The sequence below is a fragment of the Sphaerodactylus townsendi genome, linkage group LG10 (assembly GCF_021028975.2).
Source record: "Sphaerodactylus townsendi isolate TG3544 linkage group LG10, MPM_Stown_v2.3, whole genome shotgun sequence".
Classification (NCBI taxonomy): Eukaryota; Metazoa; Chordata; class Lepidosauria; order Squamata; family Sphaerodactylidae; genus Sphaerodactylus; species Sphaerodactylus townsendi.
Genome location: NC_059434.1, coordinates 59,502,824 through 59,517,813, shown reverse-complemented (window position 1 = coordinate 59,517,813; position 14,990 = coordinate 59,502,824). Strand labels below are relative to the sequence as shown.

The window sequence follows — 14,990 nt, the reverse complement described above, 5'->3', positions numbered from 1 at the left end:
AATCCGGGCCTACCGCTTCCCCTTTGCTGGCTTCCCTGCTGCTTTTTGACATGTAAATTTTGAAGAACTATTGTTTGTTGCTAGTCTTGATGTTCTGTTACATGCTCTCATAATCCTTTTTTTTGCCCTCCCCCCCTACAGCTAACTTGCTTCACTTTTGCCACACCATTTGTGTTCTCTGGTATTCTTTCATCAGTTGTTGGACTTCCATTTTCTAAAAGACATCTTTTTTTTCCTAATAATTTCCTCAACCTCCCTTGTTAACCATGGTGGCTTTCTTTTGGACTGGGTGCTGCCTTTCCTAACCTGCGGAACACATTCCAGCTGAGCTTTTAAGACTGTGTTTTTAAATAACCTCCAAGCACCTTGGACATTTTTGACTCTCTTGATTTTCCCTTTCAGCTTCCTGCGCACTATCCCCCTCATCTTTGGACTCTTGTCCATGAAGAAGAGCAAAAAACTACATTCTCACATTAAACTTATTCAGCAACTGGAAACACTTATTCAGCAACTGGAATCTTGTTTAATTCTGAGACAAAGCACAGGAGACTTTGGTGCTGACTATTCTTCTAAATGTTCACTCTGCACTGGGTTGTGTTAGAGCAAATCCCATTTGCTTCAAGAGAATCTGATCCACTACAATGATTTAAGGATAATCCTTTCACAAGTTAAGCTTCACACTACAAAGATCATGATTTTAAAAAAAATTACTAGATGCATAGATTGCATGCACAAGAAAGAAAGACGTTTCTACAATTAAAAAAATTATGCACTGAATGAGTCCAGTTTTGGGCCAGTGGGGGAACTCTTCATTCAGGAACTTTTGTTTTATTTGCAATTCTTAAAAAACTGACACATGGCAGACAATTTGTGCCATTCATGAGTGAACTAACCACTATGAGTGAACTACTATTAGGATATTCCATATGAAGAGCCTACTGCCTGGCACACTCAAAATTCTGTAACATACAGATTTTATCACTGCTCTCTAGAAATATAATCATGGTTCTGAACTTAAGGACTACAAACTGGGTACATTTCGAAAGATATATTAGCTCTATGATATGAGAGCACACCTCTCTTCTCTGGAATTCCAAATCCTCTACTGAAAAGAAACGTATGGAACCTTGGGAAACCTCATGAGCTTCCCATTTCCACCAAATATCTTTGGTCAAAAAGCTAAATCAAATTTTCCTTTGATGGCTGCTAAATAGGTACCCAAAGGATGCTTTTGGTTCCAGTCCACAAAAGTCTTTCCTTGCTCAGGATGACTGCTTCTTTGAATACTGACAGGAATAGAAATCACAACTCACTCTTCGGAACAAGAAGGAAACCCATGACCTCAATGCTCACAGCTCTCCTGAAAGATCTCACTGGGGAATGCTAATGAATATTCTGACGCTTTTGATCTTCACTAGTGTTTAATGGGTAAAGGGCAAACTAACAAACACATCTATCTGGGGTAAATATTGATTCAAAATGCACCCCAGTAAACAATATTTAACATGACTGCTCTTTTTGAAAAAGTATAAAAACATTGGGTTGAAAACCAGAACTTAAAAGCAAACTTTAAAAAGCTTATGAAATGTGGATGATTATTATTTCAAGTGCAAAAGCCAGTATATTAAAGTTGAAATGACGCTTGAGTTGGTAGAACATAAAAGGAAATATATCAGCAACATCTAGCAAATAGGGTATCAGAGGAACATGTGGTATGTTAGAGAAATAAATTACAATGTTGTAAAAGTAGACATACTACACTAATGAGTATCCTTATTGAAAGTGAAAGAATTCAAGTATACATTTCAAATCCTGTTTTAGAATACTATGAAGGTTATCATAAATGGGACACTTGGGTATTATGCAAAAAAATATGTTTCTTTAAACTCAGCTATTTCCTAGAAGTAAGAAAAGTCCCATGGCTTGTAACCAATGGGCAATGGAGCCCAGCATTCTGTTTCCTACAATGTCCAATCATACAAACCTAACAAGACCATTCTCCAAATGCTAACACATTTAGAAATAAGACAAGTTGAAACCAGTGATGGGGGATTCTATACAGTTCACAATGAAAATGAAGTTAAAGTGTGTTGGGCAGCAGATCCATATTTCTTGACTGCAGATCCTGTTGGAGCCTATGACTGGGGCACTATTTCACCTGCCACCATGACATATGTGTTGCTGTTCCAGCCTCAATAAGTCAAGCAGTAAGCACTAGGTAGAAGTCATCCTTGATACCAAACAGCCCCTGAGAAGGAGCTACAGCAATGGGGCCAGGCAACCCAAAGGTGGGACAGGGGAAGCAAAAGAACTCCCACTTTGTGTGATAGCTATGCCTCTGTACTGTTGCCAGATCCTACTTTTGGAGGAGAATTGGGGGTGGAGGTGGAATCTGTTTTGGCCTGCATCTCTGTAAAATATACTATTGCCTTGATAAACCGTTAATGCTGGCACAACTGGCTTGAATGGCTACTGTGCTGGGAACATTGCACAGGGTTAATCATGAGTGGATTCCCTGCATGGCACTCTTAAAGATCTCTTGGGTACGTAGCAGCCACGCCCAAGGCTGGCATATTGGTCACACACTGCAGCAGATTTGTAGAGGACAAGACTAACAGACTGCCGTGTCTTGCCTTAAGCTACTTTTGTTCCCACAGGTGAACTGCGCCATTCGCTTTCAGCAGTTTGGTTGTCAGTACCATCTGCCATTCCTTAATGATGCTGTGCCAAGACCGAAGGAATCTGCAGTCAATGTGGCCTGCTTTTCCTACTCATATGTGTTGTCCTTCTCTCCCCACCCAGCAACCAATCTGAGCACAAGTACTCCAGCATGAAATGCAATACTTTTGTGCTTTCCTTTTAATCATCAGTGCTCCTGTTCTGTTGGTAATAAAAGGTTTTATTAACAATGCTGAGAATCCTGTCTGTATGCTTCTCAGTACAAACTCATTCTGTCCCCTCGTTACCTTGGACTGCTTATCCACATACTACCAATATAAAGTAAGGTATCCTTGTAAAAGAAGATTAATTGCTTTTTATAGTTTGTAGACCTCCAACTCTACACAGAATAGTTAGGTGGTGGCAAATATTGATTTATCATGTTTGGTGTGGTTTTATTCACAGCTGTAAACCTCTTCACAAGCCTTCAGTTGGCTTGTGTTACAGTCACATAGTTCCATGAAGTAGCCTCACTGAAGGCTACTTCAGAGCAAGAGGTCTGCGGTGTGCAGCTGAAATGTTTCCACACCCTGCCTTGTGCTGTAGTCCTTAATTTGGAAACTGAATCAAGGATACTGTTGTTTGTTTCAAACCTCAGGAGTCTGACAGCTAACTAAGGAAGTATCACTGCCTCAATTCATTCAAGGGGCTTTTCACAACAGCATCGCAGGCACAACAATGATGTAACTTGATCACAAACGCTGACATGTGTTTAGGACACAGAAGAACTGTTTTTACAAAGATGTTTTAAAAAGCATCAAGCCACACAGTATGGTGCCTTCAAGGGGCCTCCAGAAGCCTTAAGAGGCCTCCAAGAATGTTAGTTTCATCAGAGTTTAAGCAACTGCTTTGTTATATGAAACCACATAGCCATGGGATATGGGCTGCAGTCCCAACACACTGAACATCTCCCAAATCCTACTGAAGTCCATAGAGCCTTGAAGGTCCAAGGGCATCTAGGGTCACAGCTTTAGTGCAGCATGGGCAAAGTTTGATGTTTGCAAAAAGCTAAATATCTTGGATTTTAGGGATAAGGCTGAACACAGAGGTAATCTGTACATTCATAACAAACATGTGATAAAGCTTCCCACAGACTATTATGGTTTCTGAACACACAGAAAGGCTCCCGTGAAGAAACAATCTTTCAAATCAAGATCTCCAAGTGCCAAAGGCAGACTACCAGGAAAAAGGGCTCTCACCTTATCCTGCTTTTATTTCCTATCAAACTCTTTTCTATTCTACTTCCAGAAGGGACAATAATCAGCGAACTCAATGATGCCTGAAACTAGCAGCCAGATATTCCAAAATGACCATGTAACCAAGAGAAATAAGGTTGCTTTGGGCACATAAAAATATGAAAGAAAAACCACAAATATTGAATCCTCGGCCAAATGAATCAGCTCTGAAAGTATCTGCCCTCTTGATTACAAAGTCACTTAAACTGGCAATGTGGGATACATGGTTTTGAGGTAAGCATTCATTTAATCTACCTTTCTGTGTATTATAGTTAGATCAGATTGCATTGTAACCATTTCTACACAGTCAAGCATACCTTCCAAGAACAAGTTATTTCATTTATTTCTCATTTCGTAACCTTTTTTTAAAAAAAAGACCTTATAAACTAGAATTAATTCTGTTTCCAGTATGCACCAATAAAGTCACAAAATAATAATAAACAATATATGCATCTCAACAGCCACTTGACTAACAGTTATCATTTGGCTTACTGGTTCCTGGAAGGACAGTGTATTCAGATTAAGACAGTTGCTTTTTACCTTATATAGTCCTGGCACCAATCTTCTCACTCAGGGTCACTGCAGAGCATGATTTATAAGACACAACAACATTTGTACTCAGATCAGTGTTCCTAAACATAAACCACTTGGGTTCAACCATTCAGGAAGTCATAAAATTTGGTATGCAAGAATCTGAAAATACCTCTTGACAAAGTTATGAACATATCTCATTCACCTCTTGACAAAGTTATGAAATATTGTCAGAAAAATATTTAAAACTTTGGTTTAGTTGGTTTTTAGAAAATGAGGTAAAACTGGCAACTGGCTGCAACATTTTAAACTACCTGATAAATAAACCATTTATAAGAGTGAAAATATCACTCCTCCTCTAGCCTACTTTTTCTGCAGCATTAACACACACGGCCTTTTATAAGCACCACTGCCTGATGAAGTAGATTTCAGTCCATGGAAACTTATGCCACAACAAATCTGTTAGTCTTTAAGACTCTTATTTGATTTTTCTACAGCAGACTAACATGGCTTGAGTTCTTTGAAGGTACGCCTTTGTTACATGCAAACTGCATATGAGGTAAAATTAGTGAAGTCCAGTCCTTAAGTTCTGTAATTCATTCACCCTAGACACTCAATTGACCATCTAACTGATGATCTTATGGAGAGAGGTAAAAACAGACTTTCAAGAGAACTTAAATCTCTCCAAATAATTAGGTTACTTTCATGTCAAGTTTTAAATTATAGTCCTACTGCTGTTTTGTTCTTTAATTCACTAGCTATTTTTAAAATCTAGCAGGACCTTTGTTCTATACTACTGTTTAGCTTACTGAAATTAGGATCCTACTATGTAATTTTTGTATCATTTATTGTGTCATGTGAACACTTATGCTTTGCTTTCAGTTCTGTTTTTAGAGTTCTGATTAGCTCTACAACCCTAATCCTATAGTATTAGTTACTGAATAGTCCATCCTGTTGATTGTATTGATGTACTCTGTGAAATTCTCCTTGAGTCCAAGTGAAAAAGGTACACTATAAAAGAGGTAAATAAATAAATACTTTTCAGGTTAGGTTATTGCATGTTTTATTGCTAGATAGGGTAATTTGTTATTAATTTTACTGTCTTAAATATGCTTACTACTTTAAACTGTATATTGTAAGGAACTCTGAGTAATTTTAAGTAAATATTCCAGTTAATTGTAGATTTTGTCCCTGCTCTGGAAACTTGATTCAATCACTGGCTGGTTGTTACAAATATAATATACAATAATATAACAATCTATAACAATACAAAAATAGTGTTAAAAACAAGAATAAACATCCATAATCAACAAATTACCCTAAAAACTCAATAGAGGGGGTTAGAGAAGGGGAGGAGTCCATCATCTGGTCATGGACCACCCACCCAGGGGAATGAGGAATGGAAGGGAGTGGGAAGGGGCTAGTCATCTGGTCATGGCACACGCATCCTGGGAGTAGGGGGCCCATCATCTGAGGAGGCCCACCCACCCGTGGGGGGAAGGGGAGGGAGAAGAGGTGGCCCATCAGCTCATTCCTCTCTACCCTTCCCCTCAGGATGGGTAGGCCTCAACCAGATGACACCTCTTCCCTCCCCCTCCCACCCCCCCCCCGGGTGGGTCTCGACTAGATGACTCCCCCTCCACCTCCCTACCTTTCCCCCCATGTTAAATGGGCCATTACCAGATGAATGGCCCCCTTCCCCTCCCTCCTCTCTCCCCTTTCCTCTCTACTTAGGGTGGGTGGCCTTTGACCAGATCATCTCTCTTCCCACCATGCTTAGACTTCCTAAAAATGCTTAGATTTACTAAAACCTGTTTTGCCTATGTGGCAAAACGGGCTTGCTTATGTGTGGCAGGTCCTATTTCGCGTTCTACACTCTCCCAGGAGTTATCAACTTTCCCTTGGGGAGGGCTATCTTTCTCCCAGGGTATGCTGCCACCAAGTGATCCTTTGAGGACTGCCCACTGGGAAAGACCAGGATTTCCCAGCTTCCTCTCCCGGTTACAAGGTCTCTGCCTCAGTTTCTTATTCACATAGTGTGTTTCAGACCGGGGGGGCATATGTGGTACAGAGAACTTTTGTAAGGTTTGAAAAATAAGAATTTATTAACAGAAAACAATCATAAGAACTCTTTGGCAATGCACAAGATAACGCAAGGAAAAACAAATAAAAGGAGACAAACCACAAATCCCCTTTCCCTTTTTCTAACATATACTCTGCCTACTAGATGTTCAAAAGCAGGGTAGGTCCTCAGCTTGAACAGTTACCACTCACAGAGAGCTCACATCTCTAGGCTGAGCACATGGCCTGGGCACATGGCCGCTGCCTCCAGAGCCCTTCTCTCTTAACAACAACGTACATCAGACTGCCAGATAACCAAAGAACCCTCTCCCAGGTTTCTGCCTGCTTTTTATAATACCACCCCTTTTGGCGCCCTCTACCGGTGTTGCCAGGCACACCGCATTTTCTGCCTTCCAATCTGAGTCGTAGGATGCATGGATGGAGAAGGGAGGGGGGAGAGAAAAGGGAGGAGGGAAGCCATTTCTCCACAACCTAATAATTTTTTTCTGAGCCGAAGGCTTACAATTTTATTCCCTAGGGTTGACCAAAGAATCACTGTACAAGTAGCTACATTTCTATCCTCTGCTATGAAAATATGGATTGAGATAACGTTTTGTGTATAATTTACTCTTATATCCTACCAGTGACAAATGGAGAGGAAACTGTGCCTGGGACATGAACTGCCCATGCGCCCCCTCCCACCCCTGACACGCCCCACCCCCAGCCCCGACACGACTGCAATGGCAGTGCTTGGGGTGAGCCACTCCAGATGTCACTATTGCAGCTCCACCTCTGTATCCTACCCATTTTTCATAGTCTGAGGTAGTTGGATTATATGGAAAGATATACTCTTAGGTGACTGATTACCGGTAATTGGTTTTGGTTGCTTTGTTTCTGTGTGGCCTGAGTGGTGATGTATGAGAGGTTTAAGTTGTTAAAATATGCTCATTAAAAGAAACATGCATAAAATCGTGAAACTACTGCAATATTTTCAACTCCATTTATTCATTATGGATCTACCATTCTTTTAACTGGATACCAAATCATCACACTATTGAAATAATAACTGTTGCCATTGAACTCTGACTGATAGAATAGCCCATGTGGTATAGTGGTTAAGAACTGTGGACTCAAATCTAGAGAACCATATTTGCTTCCCCGCTCCTCCACATGAGCAGCAGAGTTTTATCTGGTGAGCTGGATTTGTTTCCCCACTTGTACATTCCTGCTGGATGACCTTCGGAATTCTCTTAGCCCTCCTACCTCTGTTTTGGGGAGAGGAAGGGAAAGGAGTTCACAAACCCTTTTGAGTCTCCTTATGTGAGAGAAATCAAGGGGTTTGGGGAATATAAATCCAAACTCCTCCTCTTCTTCTTTTGGAGAGAACTATTTCGTATGCTGGAGAGAGAGCATTCTTTCAGTGGCAGATTGGCTGATAATAAGGAACAGATGATGAAGGGATGGTACCCTCACCCTTGTTCCACCCCAAGGGTGTTCTGGTCTAGTCCTCTGCTGAAGGTTCCACTGTGGTTTCAAGGATTACCTATCCCAGATGTTGACATTTAGTTGCAAGGACAAAGGTCCCTCCCTTGGACAAAGCTGTTCAGGCTGTGGCAGCTTCATCTCTTCCTTCCCAGAAGCAGCAAGGATGCTTTCAGAGAACAATAATGACTCTTTCCCACAAATGTTCTCCTGCTGCAGCTTGATACAACCCTGACAGGAATAGTCCTAATCCAATGCACATCTTAACACAGATTCTTATTAAATTCAATTTTTAAACACACACACACACACACACACACACACACACACACACAGTGACAGCGAGTAAGTGAGTGACAGAGAATATCAGGATTGTGAACATATTTTATGTACAATTTCTTATTTTGCAACATTTATTATACTCTGTTCCAAGAAGTAATGAGGGGTTTCCATGCATACTCACACATCTAACTGACAGAAACCCTATGCAGCCCACTCTCCAAAATGAGAAGTAGATACATTCCGTCTAAATTATGTAATTTTTCTACCAACATTTGCCAGTTCAAGGATTGTTCCACTGGATGCCAAAAAACAGTTGGTCATCATATTTGTGCTTTTTCTCATACTTGTTTCTCATACTGGCAAAAATAACAGGCAATGTACCTTTAGCACCATCCCATTTTTCAAAAATATATTAAACTCTGGTAAAACTCTGGTAAGAAAATCTGGAGAACCAGGTTCGATTTCTCACTCCTCCGTATGAAGGTGCATGACCTTGGGTCAGTTCTCTCAGAACTCTCTCATCCCATGCAGAGATAGGCAATGGCAAGCTACCTCCAAATGTCTATTGCCTTGAAAAACACTTCAGGGGTCACTGTAAGTCACACGGACACAAGAATGGATCAGAGACTTTCTCCTTCTGGAATGAGCTAGTTTCAGACTACAACCATTCAGTGGCCACAGTCAATGTGTATCATACAACAAGAGGGTGTGAGAAAAAAGCACCCCTTTCAAACAATTCATTTACTAAGCAAACACTTACCCTGCATGTCTGCAAGGCAATAAGAATACAAATAAATCACTTCATTTCTGCACCAAAACAAAACCCTAGCCCTAAGAGTCATATTGTTTAGGAGATGATAAATTAAATTCAAGCAAGATTAGCCTGACAAAATTGGAATCCCATTCCTAATTTTAAAAACTAATTAGCGGTATACCACAACAATAAGTAATGCAGGAGGGAGGAGGGCAGAGTGTGTGGCAACACCAAGATGCAGGCCTAGCCCTTCAGCTATCCATATACTGGGTAGCTAATCTGTCACGGATAGTTGTAAGTCTTTCCTACTAGAAAGGATCATTACAACTGTCATGACCCTGTATTTCTGAATTGAACAACTGAAAGTATGGAATCACAACCCTTACAGATCTAAACTGTGAGTGCTTAGGGTAGGTGTCTGGTACAGCACAGAGCTAGGATGACTAGAAGTACATTTGTGTACAGCAATTTGTTCTGCATGGTGCAGGCATAATTCTCCCAATTTCTGAAACATAATCAAAAGTCCCTCATGTTGTCTCTTTACTGTCCAAAAAAGCTGGATTTTGTACCAGTTAAACTTGGTTAGTTTTGACTCACTATGTTCTATGTCAGTATTGGGGAAGCAGAAAAGAGAAGGAATCTCCCTGGGGAAGGGAAAGGCAAGGAAGAAAGTGAGTAAGCTCATAGTCAGCTCTCTGTCAATTCACTATAGTGGGCATTAGATTTAAAGTGCACAACCCTTGATCAAATCCCAAACAGCCCTGCAGTTCATTGGCCACCTTCTCAGGGTCCAGCTAGACATCAGATACACACTTTGATACCACATACTGTGCCTCTTCCAACCTTTTTCCTCATAAAATCTAGCTGAAATAGTAGGTTACATAATGTCATTAGATGTATACTGCCCCAGACTTCAATCATATTACAATATGGGAGTAGAGATATGGTCATATCATGACACTGAATCACATCAGGTTCATCTGGACAGCATGTGGAATAGGAAAAATAGAGCTATAGCAGCTCCCTGTCGATCGGAACACCCCAAAATAATAGCAATTCTAGAGCTATCTCTGCAAACCCACACTTCCACTGAAGCCCCACAGCCACAAAAGCAGTGCCAATTGCATCATTCTCACCTCCCACATCAGCCTACAGTCTATGTTTTCATCCAGGTCCTGAGGCATTCGCTTCTCTCCGGCAAAAGGTCCAAATTTTTCACCCTAAATCAGGATAACACAGGAAAAACAACATTGGTGCCTTTCATAACCCTCAAAACAAAACAAAAAAAGAGGAAAAACAACATCTGCATGGGATTGCTAGGCAAAACAGACTTTATTCATCTACTTTTTACTCAGAAATCAGCTGAAAGCAGAAGGAAATCTCTGAGGGGAATCTTCATGGAAAATCTGCTGCAGAACAGAAAATAGTGGGCAAGAATGGCAAAAATGAAAGTAAGAGGTTTTGGTGGGAGAAATAAAGCATTTCCTGCCTGCTTCTGTTTGCTCAGCAGACAGGAACCGTCTTCAACTCGAGTTGGTGATGGGAGAGGGATCAGTAGTTTACAAAGTTTAAAAAAAAACCATACTGAGATAAATAAAACGTTCTGAAGACGTTTTGGAGGAGATAGCTGTGTGAACTTCTTTCCCAAAACAGTTTTTTAAAACATCCTCAAGACATTTTATTTCTACTGTGTGGAAATGACCAATGGCTGTACAGAGCGTGTATGTGGTCGTGGGTCAACTGAAACAATACTGTTTTAGAGTTGGGTCTGGGTCCCCTGCAGCCACAAAGTAGCTGTTTTGGGGGAAAATAATTCCAGCCTCCCCCTGCCCCGGCCTCTAGCCATCTTCCTGTATGAAAACCAAACTTTCGGGGGGGGGATAGTTTCCCAAAATTTTCCATCTGCTCTGTGGCTACAGAGAACATGAGTTAGGGAGGCCAGGCCCAATTCATTAAAAACAGTAAAGTTTCATCTAACTCTAAGTCTTTGCCATGGCAGAGGTAGAAAAGCATCCCTTGAACAGGCTCTGAGATCCAAGTACCCTGTCATTCAGCCCTGCATGTACTGTCATAAAACACTTTTACAGTACAATGCCACACACTCTTATCAGGGAGAAAGCCCCACTGAATGCAAAAGTGCTTACTATTGACTAAACCTGCACAAGGCTACTAACTATTGAGCAAATCTGCACAAGACTGTAGTGTAAAACCAAGATTTAGGAGGCCAAGGTTCCCTACATTTCCATGAAAGGTTTCTGGCTAACCAGTCATGCACACTTAGCCTAATCCACTTCACTGAATTGTTGTGAACATTGAGGAGAGAAGAAAGTAAGTAGTGTTGGGTTTCAACGGGTGAGATATACATGAAGTAGATAAGTAACTTGCTAGTATTCTCACATACTGCATTTAAACTACAGGTATGCAAAGGTAATACAGGTGTGTACCTGCTAGGTGTGAAACATGAGCCAGAGGAATGTTGGAATCTGGGAGGCACCTGCCGAAGTTTGGTAACCCAAACAAGAAACTTTGAACTACCACCCCAATTAGTTCATACATCCACACACCCCAAAGAAGCATAATTTCTCCCAAAGAGAGAAAATAATAATACATGCTCAACAAAACTTTTTTTGACAATTTCTCCCGAAAGGAGAACAAATGTTGAGCATACCCCCCTCCGCGGTATGAAGACCGAGATATAGTTCCACTTGGAAACTGATGAACGCCCTGCATTTGCATGATGGAAATCTGGACGGAACCAAACCTACTTTGCGTGGGATATCAGTTCTGAGTACTTTGTTTTCTCCCTGGTTTTCCCACCCGTGACTCCTAAAAACAACGCCGGGAGGCCCGGGGGACGGACAGAAACTTCTGCTTTATTTTGGGGGAGGGGTATGTGCTCGTCTCCACCGGCTACCTCGAAGCAGACGGAAGCGGAACGAGAAGTGGAAGTGCAATTGGGACGGGGGGGGGGGGGGAATGACGGGACGCGAACTTGAACTGGGAAGCCTGCTCGGGAGCGCGCGCAAGAGCTGCAGCGCCTCTGCTACGTGGCAGGCTGTCTCGGGAGGAGACCGTCCGTCCGTCCCAACATTGGTGAAACTGGGGGAGGGGGAATGGAAAAAAGGAGAAGAAAATAAGAGAGGTCGAGAAAAGAGCTCGCAGAAGTCCCAGCTGTCCCGGCGGGTGGTGCCTTGCACCCCTCCCATCGCAAACACACCCCTCACTTTCGAGGGCGGCAGCGCGCATCACCCACCTTTTTCACTCGCCGGGCTGTAAAGAGCCCCATCCCGTCTTGAATGTTAGAGGACTTCAGGGCAAACCTGTCCGGCACGTACATGCCCAGCATTGTGCACTAATGGGGGCGGGGGGGGTAGCCTTTGCTGTTGCTAAATGGGCAAAGAAGCCAGCCGTACTTTCATTGCAAGAAGGGAGGGGGAGAGGAGCCCCTAGTGCGCGCCCCCCTCCTCTTCTGCTCCGGCAAAGAAGGGGTGGAGTCTCCACCGCGGAGCCCCCACAGCGGCTGCCGGGCGGGGGCTTCTGCAAGGGTTGGAGGAAAAGCGGCGCTCCGATTGGCCGAAAGTTTCGTTCCAGCAAAGAGGCCGATTCTGGCAGGCGGAAAGAATCCCTTCTTGCACAACGCGGCGGTGGATTGGGGGAAAGCTGGTCATTTTCCACCAGTAAATGAATGGCTGCACAGACCCGAGGGGAAACATTTATGCCCCATTGTTTGCCCTGTAACACTGCAAAGCTGGTTAAGCATCTCGTTTGGTTCCCAGCCACAGCCTGGTCTTTTGGGTACCAGTGCAGGAGTGGTGGCTGCGGAGCAGAACATGAAGTGGGAGTGTGAAGAGAAGCAAGGGAAAATGACTTTGAGGGAACAGTTGCAACGCCTGGATCGTGCCAACCAGCTCTGTGAGGAATGTACTAAAACGAAGGACAGGCTTGCCCATTGGGAACAATGGGAGAGCCTTGAAGGCCCATTTAAGATAAAAGGAGCTAGGAATTGTTCGCTGAACTACGTTACAGCACAAAACGTTGCAATAAAATTGCAGGATGGATTTTCAATGAAGGTCTCTGGGCACAGCTAGACCACTCAGGGACTGGAATGATGGCCTCCCTGCGTTCAGCAATGGCCCCTAAGTATAGAATCAGTTCTTTGGATATGGAATGACAGGCTCCCCATCAGTAGCAGATTAAAATCAGTGCTCTGCAGCTAGAATCACAGACCTTAAAGTGGAATGAAATACCTTACATTTTAATTAACATTTCTGGAAATTATATAGTTATCCCCAAATCAGCTCCAGATCAGTAGCTGACCTGCTTGTCAGCTACTTTGTTTTTTTCCATAGTCATAACGTGGGTGTCAGCCATCTCATTATGCTCTGTAGAGGAAAAGGCTTTGATTTTGGGCTTTCCCCCATTCCTTTTCTTTTTTAGAGCCCCACAATGCACATTTCTGCTTCCTTCCTAGGCTCCTATGGACTGTCATTTTACTCTGGTGGCTGTCATTCCCTGAACCTCTTTCCAACTCGCAAAGACTGTCATTCTAGTCCCAGGGCACTGATTCTATTCTATTCCATTCTTAGAGCACCATTTTTATTCATTCTATTCCAGTTCCCAAAAATTTCTGCTACCTCCAAAGGTTGTTACTCCATTCTAGGGATTATTATTCCATTTTAACACCGGATTTTTTGTATGTGTGTCTATAATTTGCTATCATTCCAGTCCCAGACCACTTATGCTATTTCTACAGATCACCATTTCACTCTGAAAGCTGTCATTCTAGTCCTAGTACAGTCATATACCACCAGGGGCCATCATTACAGTCCCAGTTACTAATTCAATTCCTAGGGACCATCATTCCACTCTGGATGTTGTCATTCCAGTCCCAGAACCTGTATGCTATTCTTTAGGGCTGTTAACCCACTCTAAAGTCTGTCAATCCAATCCCAGAGTACTAACTATTCCTAGGGACTGTCATTCCACTCTAGGGTATGTTATTCCAGTTCCAGAGCACTAGTTGCCTTCCTAGGGATCATCATTCCAGGAGTTTTCATTCCAATCCCCAAGTACTGATTACATTCCTAGGGACTGTCATTCCACTCTTGGGGCTGAAGAACATTCCTGCTCTGTCCAGAGACCAACATTCCTCTTTGAGACTGTTATTCCAGTCCCAAAGCAGTCTATGCGTGACTAGATACTTTCATTCAAATGCCATTCCACATTTTCATTTCAACTTTTGTGTGCTGTAATATAGTTCAATGGGCCAATTCAAGTCAACTAGAATTTCAAGTTTCCATTATAACCAATGGACCTTCAAGGGGCAATGCTGTCCTTTGTTTAGTACATTCTGCTGTTCCACTGGGTGAGAAAGGAATGCAAGTTACTCTCTGATTGCCAAAAGGCCTCAGTCAGGGTGACAACCAAGGCTATTTCTGCCCCCAACCCAGACCTGTGTCTAGTTTGAAATGGATCTAGAATAGATTATTCATCTCTTCCAGGCCCCTTCCGCACGGAGGCGGAAGGGTTGGGTCGGCGTAATCTACGTCGACCCGACAACGCTGGGACCGTCCGCATGGATGGTCCCAGAACCGGCTGGGACGATGGCGCCGCGGAGCGCCATCGCCCGGCCGACCCGCCTCTTCCCCGTCCCTCTCCCGTTGCCTCCGTCGCCCTGCTGGCCTTTGTAGACCCGCCCACGCTGCCCTCCGACCTCCAGGGGTCGGAGGACAGCGAGGGAGGGCCTTCGGAGGCCAGCAGGGCGACGGAGGCAACGAGGTGAGTGGGAGAGGGACGGGGACAACAGCGCATTCCTGGCGGTGCCGTTTGCACCGCGCCGCTGGGAATGCGCTGTTGTGGCAAAAACCTCCCTCCAGGAGGGACGTTATTGGAGGCGGCCTGAGGCCGCCCTGGGGGAGGGGAAAGGG

General features: G+C 43.2%; 1 protein-coding gene across 2 annotated transcripts in view; it reads right to left on the bottom strand.

Moving 5' to 3' along the window:
- Window positions 1-12,532, bottom strand: part of PRDM5 (PR/SET domain 5) — an 87,389-nt gene extending 74,857 nt beyond the window's left edge. For both annotated transcript variants that reach the window (XM_048509984.1, XM_048509986.1), the window contains exons 1-2: window positions 12,317-12,532; window positions 10,200-10,283 (exon numbers count right to left, since the gene is read on the bottom strand). In XM_048509984.1, the coding sequence (XP_048365941.1) occupies window positions 10,200-10,283; window positions 12,317-12,409 (177 nt within the window). In that variant the 5' untranslated portion in view covers window positions 12,410-12,532. The remainder of the gene's footprint in view (window positions 1-10,199; window positions 10,284-12,316) is intronic.
- Window positions 12,533-14,990: the final 2,458 nt, after the last annotated feature.